Source organism: Ambystoma mexicanum, chromosome 6p, assembly GCF_040938575.1.
Source record: "Ambystoma mexicanum isolate Mex_15411 chromosome 6p, UKY_AmexF1_1, whole genome shotgun sequence".
NCBI classification, from domain to species: domain Eukaryota; kingdom Metazoa; phylum Chordata; class Amphibia; order Caudata; family Ambystomatidae; genus Ambystoma; species Ambystoma mexicanum.
The window spans coordinates 1,263,312,700-1,263,327,726 of NC_090935.1; the positions used below are offsets into that span (position 1 = coordinate 1,263,312,700).

At 48.9% G+C, this 15,027-nt stretch overlaps 1 protein-coding gene across 2 annotated transcripts in view; it reads right to left on the reverse strand.

The window, feature by feature from the left end:
* Positions 1-15,027, reverse strand: part of UHRF2 (ubiquitin like with PHD and ring finger domains 2) — a 1,897,232-nt gene that overhangs the window by 210,027 nt on the left and 1,672,178 nt on the right. For both annotated transcript variants that reach the window (XM_069625927.1, XM_069625926.1), the window contains exon 15: positions 6,791-6,889. In XM_069625927.1, the coding sequence (XP_069482028.1) occupies positions 6,791-6,889 (99 nt within the window). The remainder of the gene's footprint in view (positions 1-6,790; positions 6,890-15,027) is intronic.

Consider the following 15,027-nt stretch of genomic DNA (forward strand, 5'->3'; position numbering starts at 1 on the left):
TAGAACCAGGATAAAAGAATTACAGGCTACCTGCAGTGAACTCTGGGACAGGCTGTGCAGACTTAATCACAGGAAATATACGGAGAGGATACATGCAGGAGGTGACAAGCCGGGCAGATTGCTAGCCTGGCTGTATAAGAGTGAGACCCCCCGCTCGGTGATCAGTGAGGTCAAGGATGAGGGAGGTTGCATGTGCAACACCCAAGAGGAGGTAAACAAGCAGTTCCATAAGTTTTATAGACACCTGTACAAGGACACAGGGGAGGATATGTGTCAAGTCATACTTGACACACTGGTGGACATAGAGTTGCCCACCCTGGATGACCTAGAACGCGCAGAATTAGACGCACCTGTCACCTCAGATGAGCTGGAGGTGGTGATCCAGAATCTGCCCACATGCAAGGCACCTGGTTCAGACGGATTGCCTAGTGAGTTCTACAAAACATATAAGCAGGAGCTAATCCAACCACTGCTTGCCACTTTCAACGAGGCCTACGAGCAGGGGGAACTCCCGTTGTCCCTCCGCGAGGCCGTGATCATCCCACTCTTGAAACCAGGTAAGCCGGCCGAGGAGTGCGGGTCTTATAGACCATTGTCCATGCTCAACCAGGGCAGCAAAATGCTCACTGCAGTGCTGCCCAACAGGTTGAAAAGGGTGATTGGGAAGCTGATACACCCAGACCAGACAGGTTACATCCCGGGCAGAAACATTACAGATAACCACAGGAGGCTACACCATATTATTGACCAAACTGAAGGGGATTCGGGCGAGCTAGCCATAGTGTCACTAGACGCGGTTAAGGCTTTTGATTCAGTAAGATGGCCCTGGTTGAAAGCGGTTCTGAAGGGATATGGAATGGGACCTGGATACCTCAGGTGGGTCCAGCTGCTCCACAGCGCCCCGCTGGCGAGAGTCAAAACAGGGTCCACAATCTCAGACACCTGGCAACTTAGTAGAGGGACCAGACAGGGGTGCCCCTGGTCGCCCATGCTATATATACTAGCATTAGAGCCGTTGGCAATATGCCTGCTTCATCAATACGGGGAGGTGGGCATAAGTACGAGTAGCGGTAGGCACCTGATATCACTATATGCGGATGACATGCTTCTTTACTTGCGTTATCCGGAAGAAAATCTGCAGTACGTGTTAGAGGTAATGGAACGATATGCCGCCCTTTCTGGTATATCGGTGAATCTCAGAAACTCCAGTCTCTTTCCTCTGGGCAGATACAGGAGTGTCCCGTCGCAGAGGTTGCCTATCCTACCGATTCCATGGCAGACGGAGACATTCAGGTATCTGGGATTAAATATCTACCACAAAATAGAGGCAGAACACAAACATAATACGGAAAGAGCGTTAGAAGGGATTAAGAATAGCATGGTGTTTTGGGCCAGATTGCCCCTGACCATGATGGGGAGAGCGGCCTTGCTTAAGATGGTGGTCTTGCCTAGACTTTTGCACTTTTTTGTGAACGTCCCGTTTTTGATACCAAGAAGCCTATTCGTAAAACTACATAGCATGTGCAGGGGTTTTCTATGGGGAAACTCCAGGAACAGGGTGGCCCTGTGGAAGCTCCAGAACCCGTATGACAAGGGGGGCATAGGCCTGCCAAATTTTGAGCTCTACTACCTGGCGGGGCAGCTGCTGTATGTGGCTAGGTGGCTTTCAGCGGAAGACTCGGCGGAGGTGCGGCTTCTGCATGGAGATTCAGCCCCATACTTCCTGCAGGAGGTGGTGTGGTTGCGTAGGCGGCTGTTGAGGCTGGGCTGGGAGATCTGGCAAAGGACTTGGAGGATGATGGGAGATCAGTAGCCGTACTCCCGGCAGGCCCCGCTGGTGGCTCTGTGCAGGAACGACTCTCAGCTATTCGAATCAGTCCGAAGATACTGGGAGCAGGTAGGCCTGGCCACCCTCGGAGACATATGGCAGGATGGCGAGGCACTGGACTTCCAGAGGTTGCAGGAAGAGACAGGGGTGCATGAAGGCCAATATATAACTTACGCTAGGCTTGTTAAAAAGACTAGAGAAAGATGGCCCGAGACAGTGCTAGCGGAGGACCCTGAGGCCTCCCTGGAAACCATGTATGATGTGTCAGAGGGCGGGCACGAAATCTCGAGGATATATGAACTCCTACGGGTGAGGGCGGGGACGGAGTTGCTCCAACTAAGACAGGATTGGGAAGAGGAGGTGGGAGGACCTATGACGGATGGGCAATGGGAGTGGGCACAGAGATACCATAAAAAGGTGTCTCGAAATGCTAGATTCCAACAACTTCAGCTGTACGTTACTCACAGGGCCTACCTGACCCCTGGGAAGATTGCAAGGTTTGGGGGACTAGCCACGCAGCAATGCCCCAGGTGTGGGGAGGTGGATGCAGGGCTGCTACATATGTTCTGGGCTTGCCCGGAAGTGCTCAAGTTTTGGTATGAGGTCAAAACGAAGCTGGCTGGCGGGGGAGTGGTGCTGGATGTGGAATCGGCTTGGTCATGCATGCTAGGGCTTTTTCCTAGACCCAGGCACTCCAAACACATATGCAAGATGAAGGACCTGGCTTATGTTCTGGCCAAGCGCAGGATGGCAATGGGCTGGAAGGCGGCCCATCGACCCAGGGTGGAGCTATGGTGGGCAGACCTCCTGAAATGGGCGGAAGCTGAATCTGTTGTCTGGTTTGAAGCGGTTACCAGGGGGGGCGAGGAGGAAGTGGGGCCCCTGCTGGCCTGGCGGCAACTGGTGACCTCTATGGCTAATTCCTGCCAGGGTAACAACGAAACAGAAGATTCGGGCAATGACCGTTTAAGTACTGCACTATCCGATAACGCTCCAGTAGAAGACATGGGAGATTTGGCTCTAGTTTAAAGGGGGGGTGATTTGGGGAGTTCTAATGGAAACTAAATGGTACAATGATGTTTTTTGTATATTGAAACAGTTGAAATGTGTGTTTTGTTTGGTTTTGAAAATTGAATAAAAATAAATTGGAAAAAAAAAAAATGTATGCCCTGTAGACGTAGATGGGCTGCCACTGGTGCCAGGCACTTCGTGAATACTCTTGGGGCTGACTTTAAGCCGAATGGTAGGGCCTTGAACTGGTAGTGCTGGCCCTACACCACGAATCAAAGACATTTCGATTTTTCTTTTGAATGGGGATGAGGAAATATGCGTCCTCCAGGTCCAATGACGTCAAGAAGTCTCCTTTTTCTAATTGGCCAAGCACTTACTGCAACGTGACCATGTCTGTAACTTTAAGTATTTGTTCAGACGTCGCAGGTCCAGGATGGGCCTCCAGACCTTTGTCTTCTTTCTTACTACAAAGTACCTGGAATAAACTCTGGAGCTCCGGAGCCGTTGGGGAACTGGCTCTATCGCCCCTTTTCGTAGCATGGCTCGTACATCTTCCAGAAGCTGCAGGATGTGCTACTCCTGCCGAGGAGCCGGCAGAGTACGAGGACACCTTTGTTAGAACTCCAAGGTGTGACCCTGGACGAGTGCATCCAGCACCATCTGTCGGCTGTGATCTTTCTCCACTCGCTGACAAACCGCGTCAGCCGGTCTCCGACCGGGGCGCATGAGTGGGGGCCTGAGATCTTGGCCGGTTCAGGCTTGCTTTGGCGCCGGTGTCCTGCCATGCGGGCAACGGCAACACTGTCCTCCGCTACCGTAGGCCTGCGAGCGGCCTCTGTAGGGTTCTTTCGTTGAGGCTTGGGAAGGCTGTCTGCACGACGTGGAGAACCCTTCGGATGACCTGCTCGATTTTCACCTGGAGGAGCAAAAAGAGGAGCAGTGCTGTTGGAGAGTGCGAGGGAGCAGGCCGTCTCAGTATCCGATCAGATTTCACCATTGAAGGGCATGTCCAGCATCTTCGCTTCGACCTCCTGACGGAAGTTAGTGGCCTTCCCTGCCGATGAAAGGCAGACACTGTTCCCCATTTGCCAGAACCCTGTGTCGGCGACGTCCAACGTCACTGCGATGGCGTGGTCAGATGCCACTTCTCCTTCCTGAAGGAGGGCGATGGCCTCCATCCTCTTATCGTCAGGGAGGAACTCCAGGATCGGGCCTAGTTTGTACCACAACTCCCCGTCGTACCTGGTTAGGATTGCCTGTGTGTTGGCCGCCTCCATTGTGGAGGCCAGGGTGTAAATCACCTTCTTCCCCATGGTGTCCATCCTTTTCCTCTCAATGTCCAGAGGGACCGAAGACGACGGGTTAGCCAAACGTTTCCTCACGGCCGCCGATACCACAGAGTCCGGCGATGGTGGTAACCTCAGATTTGGGTGCAGAGTCCGGCACACTATACTTCTTTTCCAGCCTATCCCGTCTAAGTGTTCTTCATGAGGGCTACGTCCTCTTCCCAAATATCATCCAGAAAAGGCACTGCCGTGATCGTCTTCCTCTTGGCCTCTCGCCTTTGATACAAGAAGCCCTCCTCCTTGGTTTTCTCGGGCACCAGCTGGAAATGCTCAGAGGCCCTGGTCATCATGGAGTGGGACAAACCCACCTCGTCCGGTGGGCAAACCCTATGCAGGGCATCCAAATGTGGTGACTCACCAGCCACTCCGACAATGTCTTCGTAGCCGTATACATTCTTATACCCGTGTCTGGGTCTGCTGGGGGAGTTGGGTCCCGATGCATAGGGTATCAGATGATGCTTCCCCTTCTTCTGCGGAGGCTGAACAGGGACCTCGGGGACCACAGGTACCGGTGCCGGAGGCATTCTCATCTTTGTCTCTGACACCAAGGTGTGGAGAGTCGACAGAATATCCAAGGAAATGTCCCACAGCTGAGCCGGCAACACAAGGAAACTAGGCCCTGTGCTATATTCCTTGTGGGCCATATGCATGGACTCCTGATCTTCGTCATCCGTGGACGAGACCTCCATGGCTTGAGAGATGACCTGGGAGGGCTGTTTCTGGGACTCCCTACCCCTTTCCTCCTTGAGGGTTCTGAACCGGGACCCGAGCCGGTATCTTCACCACTTCTTGCGTACCTGCAGACTTTGCCACACTCTGCAGTGGTGTCGTGCCGTGGGGGCAGGGTCATTTTCTGCACTGTGGGAGTCACCCTCGCAGGATCAGCGCCCTTAGCTGCCATGCTAGTCGTTAACGGTGTCGCCGACAAGGTCTTTGCCTATGCTGGTTGAGCCTGCGTAGGCTGCGCGACCTTCTCTTCTGTCCATGGCTTCTCGGATTTCTCCCGTATCTTAGCCGGGGTACATTACTTCCTCTTTGAAGAGGAGTTTGATGGTAGGCTGGCAACGGAGGTGGAAAGTGATGTTGATCGCGCCCTATCCACCTTGGGACCCACTTCTGCGGCGAACCCGGTGTACTAAGACTTGCAGATCTTGGCTTTATCTTGGGCCCTCACGGATTAGGTGCCCTCAAAGGACTTAGAAGACCACCTCTCGGACCGTCCGGTTCTGGACAAGGGATGACCCTGCTCGGAGCACAGGTCAAAGGCTTTGGTGTTAAGCCATGCTGCCAGCCTACTATGCCTGTCCTTCATCGTTTTCTTAGAGAAACCGAGGCATATCTCCTGCTCTACCTTCTTATGGTCCGGGGTTTAGGCAGTAGAGCATTGTAGGTGCTTGTCCTCCACAAACACATTCCGAAGCCCACATTTGGTGCAGGGCCTGAAGCGGGACCTTCTTTCCTTCTCCTCTGACAAGGTTGGAGGGCGCGAAGTAGGCCCAAGATGGCCTTCAAGAATCTTCGATGAATCCTAGCTCCTGAAGGGCGCGGAACTTCACTGACAACAGGTCCCCGCTGTCAGCAGATGAAGGCAAGAGCGCACAGGCTCTTTGAAACAAAAAAGGAACTTTTCTTGTCGAAAAAACATACAAATAGCTCAGAAAGTAACTCGAGGGCTCCCAACAAATCTGAAGATGGCTGCCAGGGGAGGGGCTTAGGGAGAGGACTGTCATTGGAGGAGGGCAGTATGACCCAGACGACAGCGATTGGTTTACACGAGAAATACAGTTTAAAAATGAAAGTGAAACTGTTTTTTTCTTATATAGAGTATTCCCAGCCTGACGACGGGGAATATTCATGAGCATGCCAGACCACATGCTGGAGAAATGAATTCTAATATAAAGAAAGTACTAATGATGACAATAGTCAAGGTCAGAGGATTAAAGACCAGTGGTAAGGATATCACACCAGACTATTGATTGACTATTGCTATGACGATCAATATTGGCAAACAAAATATATAATTATTGGTAGAATAAAAGTTAACTCTTTACAGAATGAAATCATGGGCACAATAACTATATTAAACATTCACAAATTGGCACCAAATCAAATACACCATACAGTGTACCTAATCACAGAAATAACTTTTATTAAGACGTGAAGGGTAGGGACTTCAACTTTCAACCCCAACAGGGAATGAATAGAAAGCACATTCAATGAACTTTTTGATCCTCACAGTTGATGAATTAAATGAAATCAAGTGCCTGGTGAGGTCACAAGACTAGGGACTTCTTTTTAAAAAAATGACCTAAGCCTGATACTGTGTTCTTTATTCTGTAACCCAACTGAGGCTCACGAAAACCCTTATAAGGGCTTTTGTCGTGGTACCATCAGTCTGTGTTTTCCAATCCTTGTGTGGATACATTCTTTTCAAATGAAGTGTTAGTGTCATGGATGGGTAAACCTGCATGCCAAGCTGTAGCACTTTTAAACTAGCTTTAAAAATCCTAAGGGCTGAGTATAAAGATGAACGACAGTAGTTCAAATTAAAATCACTAATGTTTAAGTCAAGTCAGTGCAGTGGATCAACAAGCCCTCCACCTACCTTGCAAACATTGTGTAGACACTCCGTTGTTACTGGCTGGTGAACTAACTCATGGCAGCAGACGCACATAAAGGTTTGTTCCACTTTCTTCAAGAAATTCTAGTGTGACAGAGTATGACACCATTTAAAATAAATTAGACACAAAACACTGCAATATACATATATTTATTAGCTGTGTTTATTAGCTATATATTCCTAGACAGTATCGAAAGAGTTTTATGGAAAACAAGATTAGAACAAATGCATGCATGCTCTAATGGTCAATTGGATTGAAATGTGACTCTTTGCCTCATATGCCCTCATGAGAATGCATGGGCCCTTATGTAACAAGTCAGAAAGACAGTAGTCAAGAGTAACAAACAAACTGTGTTAATCAGAGCCCCCTAGCATTTTTTCCGATCCTGTTTGTATCACAAGACTCTCTCCTGAGACACAGATAGGTATTTACAGATGCTTTATTCAAGTTACATAGGTGTCTCAGCAAGTCCATAAGATATTACAAGGAGGACTCACCAGTGTCCACACCACCTAGGTCCCATCTATCCACCTGCACTCTATCTGAAACCTTGGATAGTTCGTAGCATACACATTCCACTCATTACATCACACTGACATCATTCACTTCAACATTCTGCAGCCCACAGACAGATATAACAGAAAAAGATCAATGAGAAGATCTCACTTAAGAGATGAAACCATCCAAACCCTTGCTCCACAGCCAAGCCTTAATTCTCACCCTAGTAAAGAGGATGCTTGAGATTTTGGCTACTCTCCTTCCATTGACACTACAGGAACCCTCCACCTTTTTGCTATTATCTCAAACCTGTATTTTGCTTTACGTTCCTTGCTCAGCTCATCCCTTTTGGGGGCAATGGTCAGCTCATATGGCTACCAATGCAGGGGGACCCCGTCCCCTTTGCGAGCTTCCTTGCTTATTTTACTGTATCACAATAACCTTACAGTGAAGTGCTATGCAATCTTTTTCTTTTTTACTTTTGATTTCTGTTACTTTTGTCAAGAGTTCAGGATGGGCTGGTGGCAGCAGATATTTTTCTATCATGTTTTTTGTTTTCACCACATGCGCATTCATGTTTTACTGCATAATGCCATTTTGAGTACTATATACCCACAACGGCCTTGCCACACGTTTTACGCCCTGTCTTTTGGCCATCTTCTCCTTTGGCCTTCTTCCTGTCTTGTCCCAATCCACATTCTAGGCAGTGCATTTCAGTTTCTGTGCAGATGTGAGGCAAGCAGCTGTCCAGGATTGGACAACCCATGCCAATTTAAATGGTTCAGATGCTTACCAGTAGTGGCCTAGGGCAGTCCCCAGCTTAAATTTGGGATAAAAGGTCGAGTCATGCTGGTGGCAGCAGATATTTTTCTATCATGTTTTTTGTTTTCACCACATGTGCATTCATGTTTTACTGCACAATGTCATTTTGAGTACTATATACTCACAACGGCCGTGCCACACAGTTTACACCCTGACCTTTGGCCATCTTGTCCTTTGGCCTTCTTCCTGCAGTCTCAGGTTAGGAAATGCCATATATGGTAAGCCCTTTCGCAAGAAAAACCACAAATTCCCTGTGAACAGCGGCAGTTTGCGCATCCTGGTCTGATGTGAAGGTTGGGATTGTCTTGTCCCAATCAACATTCCAGGCAGTGCATGTCAGTTTCTGTGCAGAAGTGAGGCAAGAGTGTGTCCAGGATTGGAAAACCCTTGCCAATTTAAATGGTTCAGATGCTTACTAGTGGTGGGCTAGGGCAGTCCCCCAGCTTGAATTTGGGATAACAGGTGGAGTCATACAGCCTTTCTTCACATCGTCATTGGGAGCAACATCTTCTAGAAAGAGGAGCATCCTGCTGAAGACTCAAAGACTGCCATTGAAGACAACCAGCGCTGCCTCCAGCCAAGACCCAGTGAAGCCCTGCCTCTCTGCATCAAACTCCAGTAGACTCGTATTACGACCCTTGGGCTGGTGGAACGATCCAGACCAGACCTCTGCACGAAGATTCTGCTGTCAGAAGCCTTCTAAGGTGTCCTGGGATAATTCGGTGAGCTTACTAGCTTAATCAAAGGCATCTCTGGTTTATCTCTCCCCATTTTGAGTTGCAACTTGGACCTTCACAGTCATCTATTTATTTCTTATCGTGGATTTGTAATGTGCCTTTATGCAAGTGTTTCGTGGTGCAGCAAGGCATGAGGGGGGAATAGGAAGGGGGAAGTAGCGATCCTAATAGGCCTTGTGACATTTAGATTGTGCAAGTGCGGTAATGAAAAGTGTGTGGTGGAAGGGGGGTGGAGAAGTGCAGAAAGTTGGTGGAAGAGCTCTGGCGAAGGAGAGTGTTTGGGAGGCAACATGGGCAGGGAAAGGGGGAGGAAGAGTAAGGGGCGTCCACAGCTAAGTGCAATTAAGTGACTGGGAGGCTACATGGGGTGAAGTCAACCAGCTAAGTGTAGGCGGGGGGGCTAACTAGTGAAGGCAAGTGCAGTGAGAGGGGCGTGGACATGAAAATAAGTGCAGAGGTAGGACCCAGAAGGAACCAGGCCTCCAGTCAAAGGCAGATGGGACATTAGCAGGGGAGAAGGAGGGGGAAGAAGGAAGAGAAAAGTAAAGTATTGAGGAGCTTCCGGAACTCAAGGAGATTCGGTTCAAGTTTGAGAGGGGCAGGGAGGCCATTCCAGAGGGAGGCACCTGCAGAGGAGAGAGAGCTCTACCCCCCACTCTCTGCAGTAGAACATCCTTGCATCAACACCCGTTTTTACGACGGGTGTTTTTCCACAGAATCTTTCCAGAAAAAAACATTTCTACATTTTTTTGGGGGGTGGGAAATGGCATTAAAAAAGGGTTGGGCGTGTCGGGAATAAAAAAAATAGGTAAATGATGGGGGGCAACAATAATTTGAAAACATTTAGAAACATTTTTTTGGGCAAAAATGAAGTGGAAAAACACTGTTCGTAAAAATGTGTGTCGATGAAATGACATAGAACCCTCTCTGCTTGGAAAAACATCTGATTTGCAGACAGTTGCAGCTAGCTGAGCGAAGGGCTCTAATGGGGAGGTATTTAGGGAGAGTGAGTTGGATATAGCATGGTCCCAGGCCCCAGAAAATCTTGTGGATGATGAATAGGGTCTTGAATTTGATCCTCTCGGCCACCGGGAGCCAGTGGAGAGATTTATGGACTGAGAAATGCGGTCCCTGGGCTTGAGGCCCGGATAAGTCTTGCATCTCTATGCTGGATCAGTTGCAGTTGAAGGGGCGAAGGGAAGAGTTAGACAGATTGAGGAATAGGCTGTTGCAATAGTCAAGCCTGGCGAGGACCAGAGCTCCGGAAACATTGAGTTTCTGGCGCAAGGTGAGAAAGGGCAGAATGTCTCTGAGAGGGTTAAGCTGGAAGTGGGCCTACTTGGCCAGGTCCAAGATGTGAGGCGAGAAGGAGAGGGAGAAGTTGAAGATGACGCCGTTTTTTGCTTCACACGAAGGTGGGGGGAGGGGGCTCAAGGAGGGTGGTGAGAGTGTGGGGGGAGAGGGAGCAGGGGTCCCAATGAGAAGGATCTCTGTCTTATTGGAATTAAGGCAGAGATTGTTAGTAGTGCACCATGCCTGAATAGCAGACAGGTAGTCAGGAATGAGAGGAAGAAGAGGAGGTAGAGGAGGGTAGCTTGAAGGAAAGCTGCTTGTCATCAGCATAACACTGAAAATTAGGAGAGAAGGAGAAGATCAGATGGGCTATGGGGGCCAGGTAGATATTAAAATGCCAGGGCGAGGGGATAGAGCCCTGAGGGACACCACAGGTGGAGAGTGAGATGGTGGAAAGGAAGTGGCCCAATTGAACCTGGCAGGTTCAGACAGAAAGGAAGTCAACCAATCCAGCGCCAGGTCTGTGATGCCACGGCAGTCACAAAGATGCTTTATCAGGGTGGCACAGTTGACTGTATCAAAGACAGAGGATAGGACAAGAAGGATGAGAACAGGAGGAGAGCTGGGATCTAGATTAGTGACCAAGTCTTCGCAGGTGTTCAGGAAAGCAGTCTCTGTGTCTTTGGCAGCTCTCAAGTCAGACTGGTGGTGGCAACCAACAGATTCATTCGGGTGGACAAATTGGGAGATGACCAGCTTCTCCAAGAGTTTGCCCAAGAAGGGGGTAGTGGAGAAACGAAAAATACCAGGAACAGATACTGAAATATTATTACATTATTGTGTTGTTTTGTTATGGTTATAATGTAAAAGTGAATAAATATATATTTTTTAAAACCAAATATTAACATGGTAATTAAATGGTGCGTTGACTGCACTAAAAAGTTTTTTTCACGAAAGGGTGCACAAGCGAGTGCTTGAGAAGTGAGGGTAAGGCACCAGTGGCAATCGAGTGATTGCAGAGATCGGCTAATGGAGCAAGAGAGACAATCTTGTCCTTGATACTGTTCTGGAGGAGCAGGGGATCACCTGTTTGGAGGAGACTTTTATAGAGCGGACTTCCTGAAATCATCATCAGGTGTTATGGGGGGAATAGAGGGGAATAGAAGGGGAGGGCAGAAGGGGGCAAGGGATACCTGTAAGAAGGGGGAGGGGGAGGGGGAAGGATGTGGAGTAGAGGAGAGGATGTCCTGAGTTTAAGAGATGAAGTGAGAGGCCAGAGAAGTGCAGAGTGCCTGGGAGGGCAGAGGAGAGGTTGAGACTGCAGTAGGGTTGGTGAGTTCCTGCACATTTTCTGAAGTTCAGCCGTGCTGTTAGTGGCCGCAGAGATGCAGGCTTGGATACAGGCCCTCTTTTTAGAGCATATTGCAAGTCTGTATCGCCTTTGAAGCAGGGAACAGGCCAGTTTGTCAGAATATGTTCTTGAAGTCTGCCACTTCCGTTCAGCAGCTCTGCACTTGCGTTTCAGAGCAACCAGATCAGAGTCGTACCAAGAATTGCGCTTGGAAGCAGGCTTCAGGCTGATCCTCATGGGAGGGCAAGGTCATCCAGAGTATTAGAAATGAAGAACTGAAAGTTAGAAAGGGCTCAGAGTGAGAGTCAGTGGAAGGAGTAGGGAGGGAGTGAAGTTGGCGACAAAAGCGGCAGCTGACACTCGCTTCATCGGTTGAATGAAGGAGAAGGAGGCTGGCATTGCCGGCGAAGGCTCAGATGGAGGACCAAAAGGTCAAGGTGAGATGAAAGGAGGGCATGATCAGACCAGGAGATGGGAGTAAGGCGAGGATTGGCGATGGGGAGGTCAGAGGAGATGAGAGCATCCAAGGTGTGTCCCCGGCAGAGTATGTTGGACCAGAGGGAAGATGGAAATGGAAAGAGTTGCAGAGGTTGTGGAAAGCCCCACAGGCTGCGTCGAGGTGAATGTTGAAATCGCCAAGGAAGAGAAGCTTGGAGGAGGAGGTCACAAGAGAAGATGTGAGGTCAGCCCATTCAGAGAGGAAGTGAGAGACCTGGCCAGGGGGCCTGAAGATAGTGACTAGAGTTAGAGAGAGGTCAGGGGAGACGCCAAGCCTGCAGACAAGGATTTCGAAAGAGGAATAGGATTGAGTGGGTATGATAGTAGCAGGGACCCACTCAGGGAAAAAGAGGGCCTCTCCGCCACCAGGCTTGGGTTTGGAGAGGATCTTGTAACCTTCAGGTAGAAGTGTGTCAAAACTTGTGACAGAGCTGTCTGTGGAACCAAGTCTCAGTGAGAGCGAGGACATCTACGTCGAGGTCCTCAACAAGGTAGCAGGTATTAGAAGAGTGTTTAACGGCAGAACGATAATTGAGGGTGGCTAAGTGGAGCAGGCTGCCACTTTTGAAGGTCTTCCAAGAAGGGGTACAGGAGTGCGGTATACCCGTCGGAGATGGCAGAGGAGTGACAGGAAGAGGAGAGGAAGGAGAGGGGAGGAGGAAGTTGTTGAGAGGCGGGAGGCACCTATCCAGAAGGAAGAGGTTGGGCTGAGAACTCTGGGTCATGACAGTACAATTCTGATAGACATTCATGAGAACCCTGGAGTAAATGAAGGATGCCAAGAGAACATCCCAGCGGGTGCCACCATAAATGACAGAGGAAGAGGAAGGAGAGAGTACAGAGACCATGACGGGTCCCAAAGGTATGGAGAGGGAATGAAAAGGGGGATGTCGGTGAGGGTCTGCCTGGAGGAAGCACTGACATAAGTGTCAGCGATGGGCAGCCCAGGGTTGGAGAACGGGAGATGCTTCTTGAACTTTGTAATCCCAGTCTTTGACAGAGAGGTAGGATAGGTGATAGAGAAGCAGTTAGAGAAGATGGGGGAGATAGAGAGCACCATTGTGGAGATTGAGGAAGAAGGAGGGGGGGGAGAAGGGAGGAACTGCAGAACATGACCTGCTAGTCACAAGGAAAAGGATGAAAGGATGAAGCAAGGGTAACAGATATAGCAAAGGCGCACAACCACCACACAACCAGCAAATTAGCAGATAGACAGATTCAGTTTTCCGACAGGCGAGTAAAAAGCAACTTTTTAACACAGCATAGCAGGTAGGCAGATTCAAATTTCAACAGGTGAGTACTAAAATCATACCTTTTTTAAACACAACCAGCAAATTAGCAGATAGGCAGATTCAACTTTCAACAGGTGAGTACCAAAAGCATGTTTTTTAAATGCACCAGCAGTTAGCAGATAGGCAGGTTCAGCATTCAACAGACAGTAAGAATAAAAGGTTAGACTTCTAAAATAGGTTGAGGTGTAGCGTTTAGGTATGTCAAGGGGCATCAGGAACCCAGATTAGATTTTCAGTAAGGGTAAAAGAGGCCTAGATGTATAGCATAGCAGCAATACAGGCATACAAACATGGCTTTAGAAATACGGTGGCAGGCCTAACGTTTAAACATATCCAATAGAGTCAGAATCCATGGAATTGATTCTGTAAAATGTATTAATGGCCAACAATAAATTAGCATGCATTTGCCCAGTAGTACATAGATAGGTTATTGCAGGCCTTAGTGCAATGCAGACTGAGTTAGGAAGGATGAGTTAATGCAGAGTGGGGGGCACAGCAGTGGAGCACTTAGCCTACTAACAGGTGGTAACGTGTGGAGACAAGTTAAAAGATAGTTAGTGCAGGCCAATAATCAGTGAGGGCATCCACATAAGACACTTCGGAAGAGGTCTTGAAGAAGGTTAGGAGGTTTAAAGTTGTAGGCAGTTCAGAATCGGGCAGCAGTGTGATTTGGCAAAGTAAATGCTGTGATGGATGCAGAGGCAGTTTAAAGCATCGATAGAGATCCGAAGAGCAAGACTACTGAGAGTCACAGAACTCAGTCAGCTGCAGCGAGGAGGGGGAGCCTGGATATCTTTGCAGACTAAAAAGTGGGCTCAGAGCCCGGCTGGAGGATGAAGAGGCCACGTCAAGAGGGTAGGAGGAGTGGATGCTTATGCGGAGAACTCAGCCGGAGCAGGGTATTCGAAAATAAACCACTTCTAGACACATGAATGATGGGAATAGGAAGGGGGTGAAAAGCGTACCTGTGATCACACGTGCCGGGCCAGTGGTAGGAGTATTGCAGATCAGGGGCAACGAGCAGGGCAAGGGGCCGTACCATGCCCGGACCGGCCCTTATATGTTGTCCTTCGATGGGGACCGGCATTGCCTGCTGGCTCCCTGGACCTGCTGCAAAATGTTGTAAAAGATGCCCAATCAGACAGCCTCCCAGGCACAGGGGATATGAACAGATTGCATGGGAAGGCCGGCGGCCATACTGGAGATGCCTTGCCGGAACGAGCTGAGAGCCGGAACTCCTGCTACTTGTGGCCCAAGACCCATCCTCCTGCAACTGCTGGTCCTATATACAGAGTGGCTTTTTCGAGTACAGAGTTTTGTCAATGCCACAAGTATCACTGGCTGCCCTCTGATCAGGGTGGTTTAAGGGGTCAGAAATGTGAGGCAGACAAGCAGATAGCATTTTCTGGCAAGTTAACATTTTATTATATAATATGGGTGTGAAAAAACACCTCCTTTTACTAACCTAACAAGACTTTTCCTGCCTATTGTAAGGGAGGCATGGTATCACAAGTATGACACTGACACAAAAAGGTACAATTTGTAAAACCTTTATTCAACATTCGGGGTTTGGAAAAACTCCTACTTTGCCCTAAAGTTAGGATGGGAGTAGTCTCTACCATCAAATAATAAATAAAACAGTCCTATTTGAGTCCATCAAATCAAAATGGCCTATACTAACAAAACCTAATGCCTGCCCTATCGCGTGTAAAGGAGAACATGTATGCAAA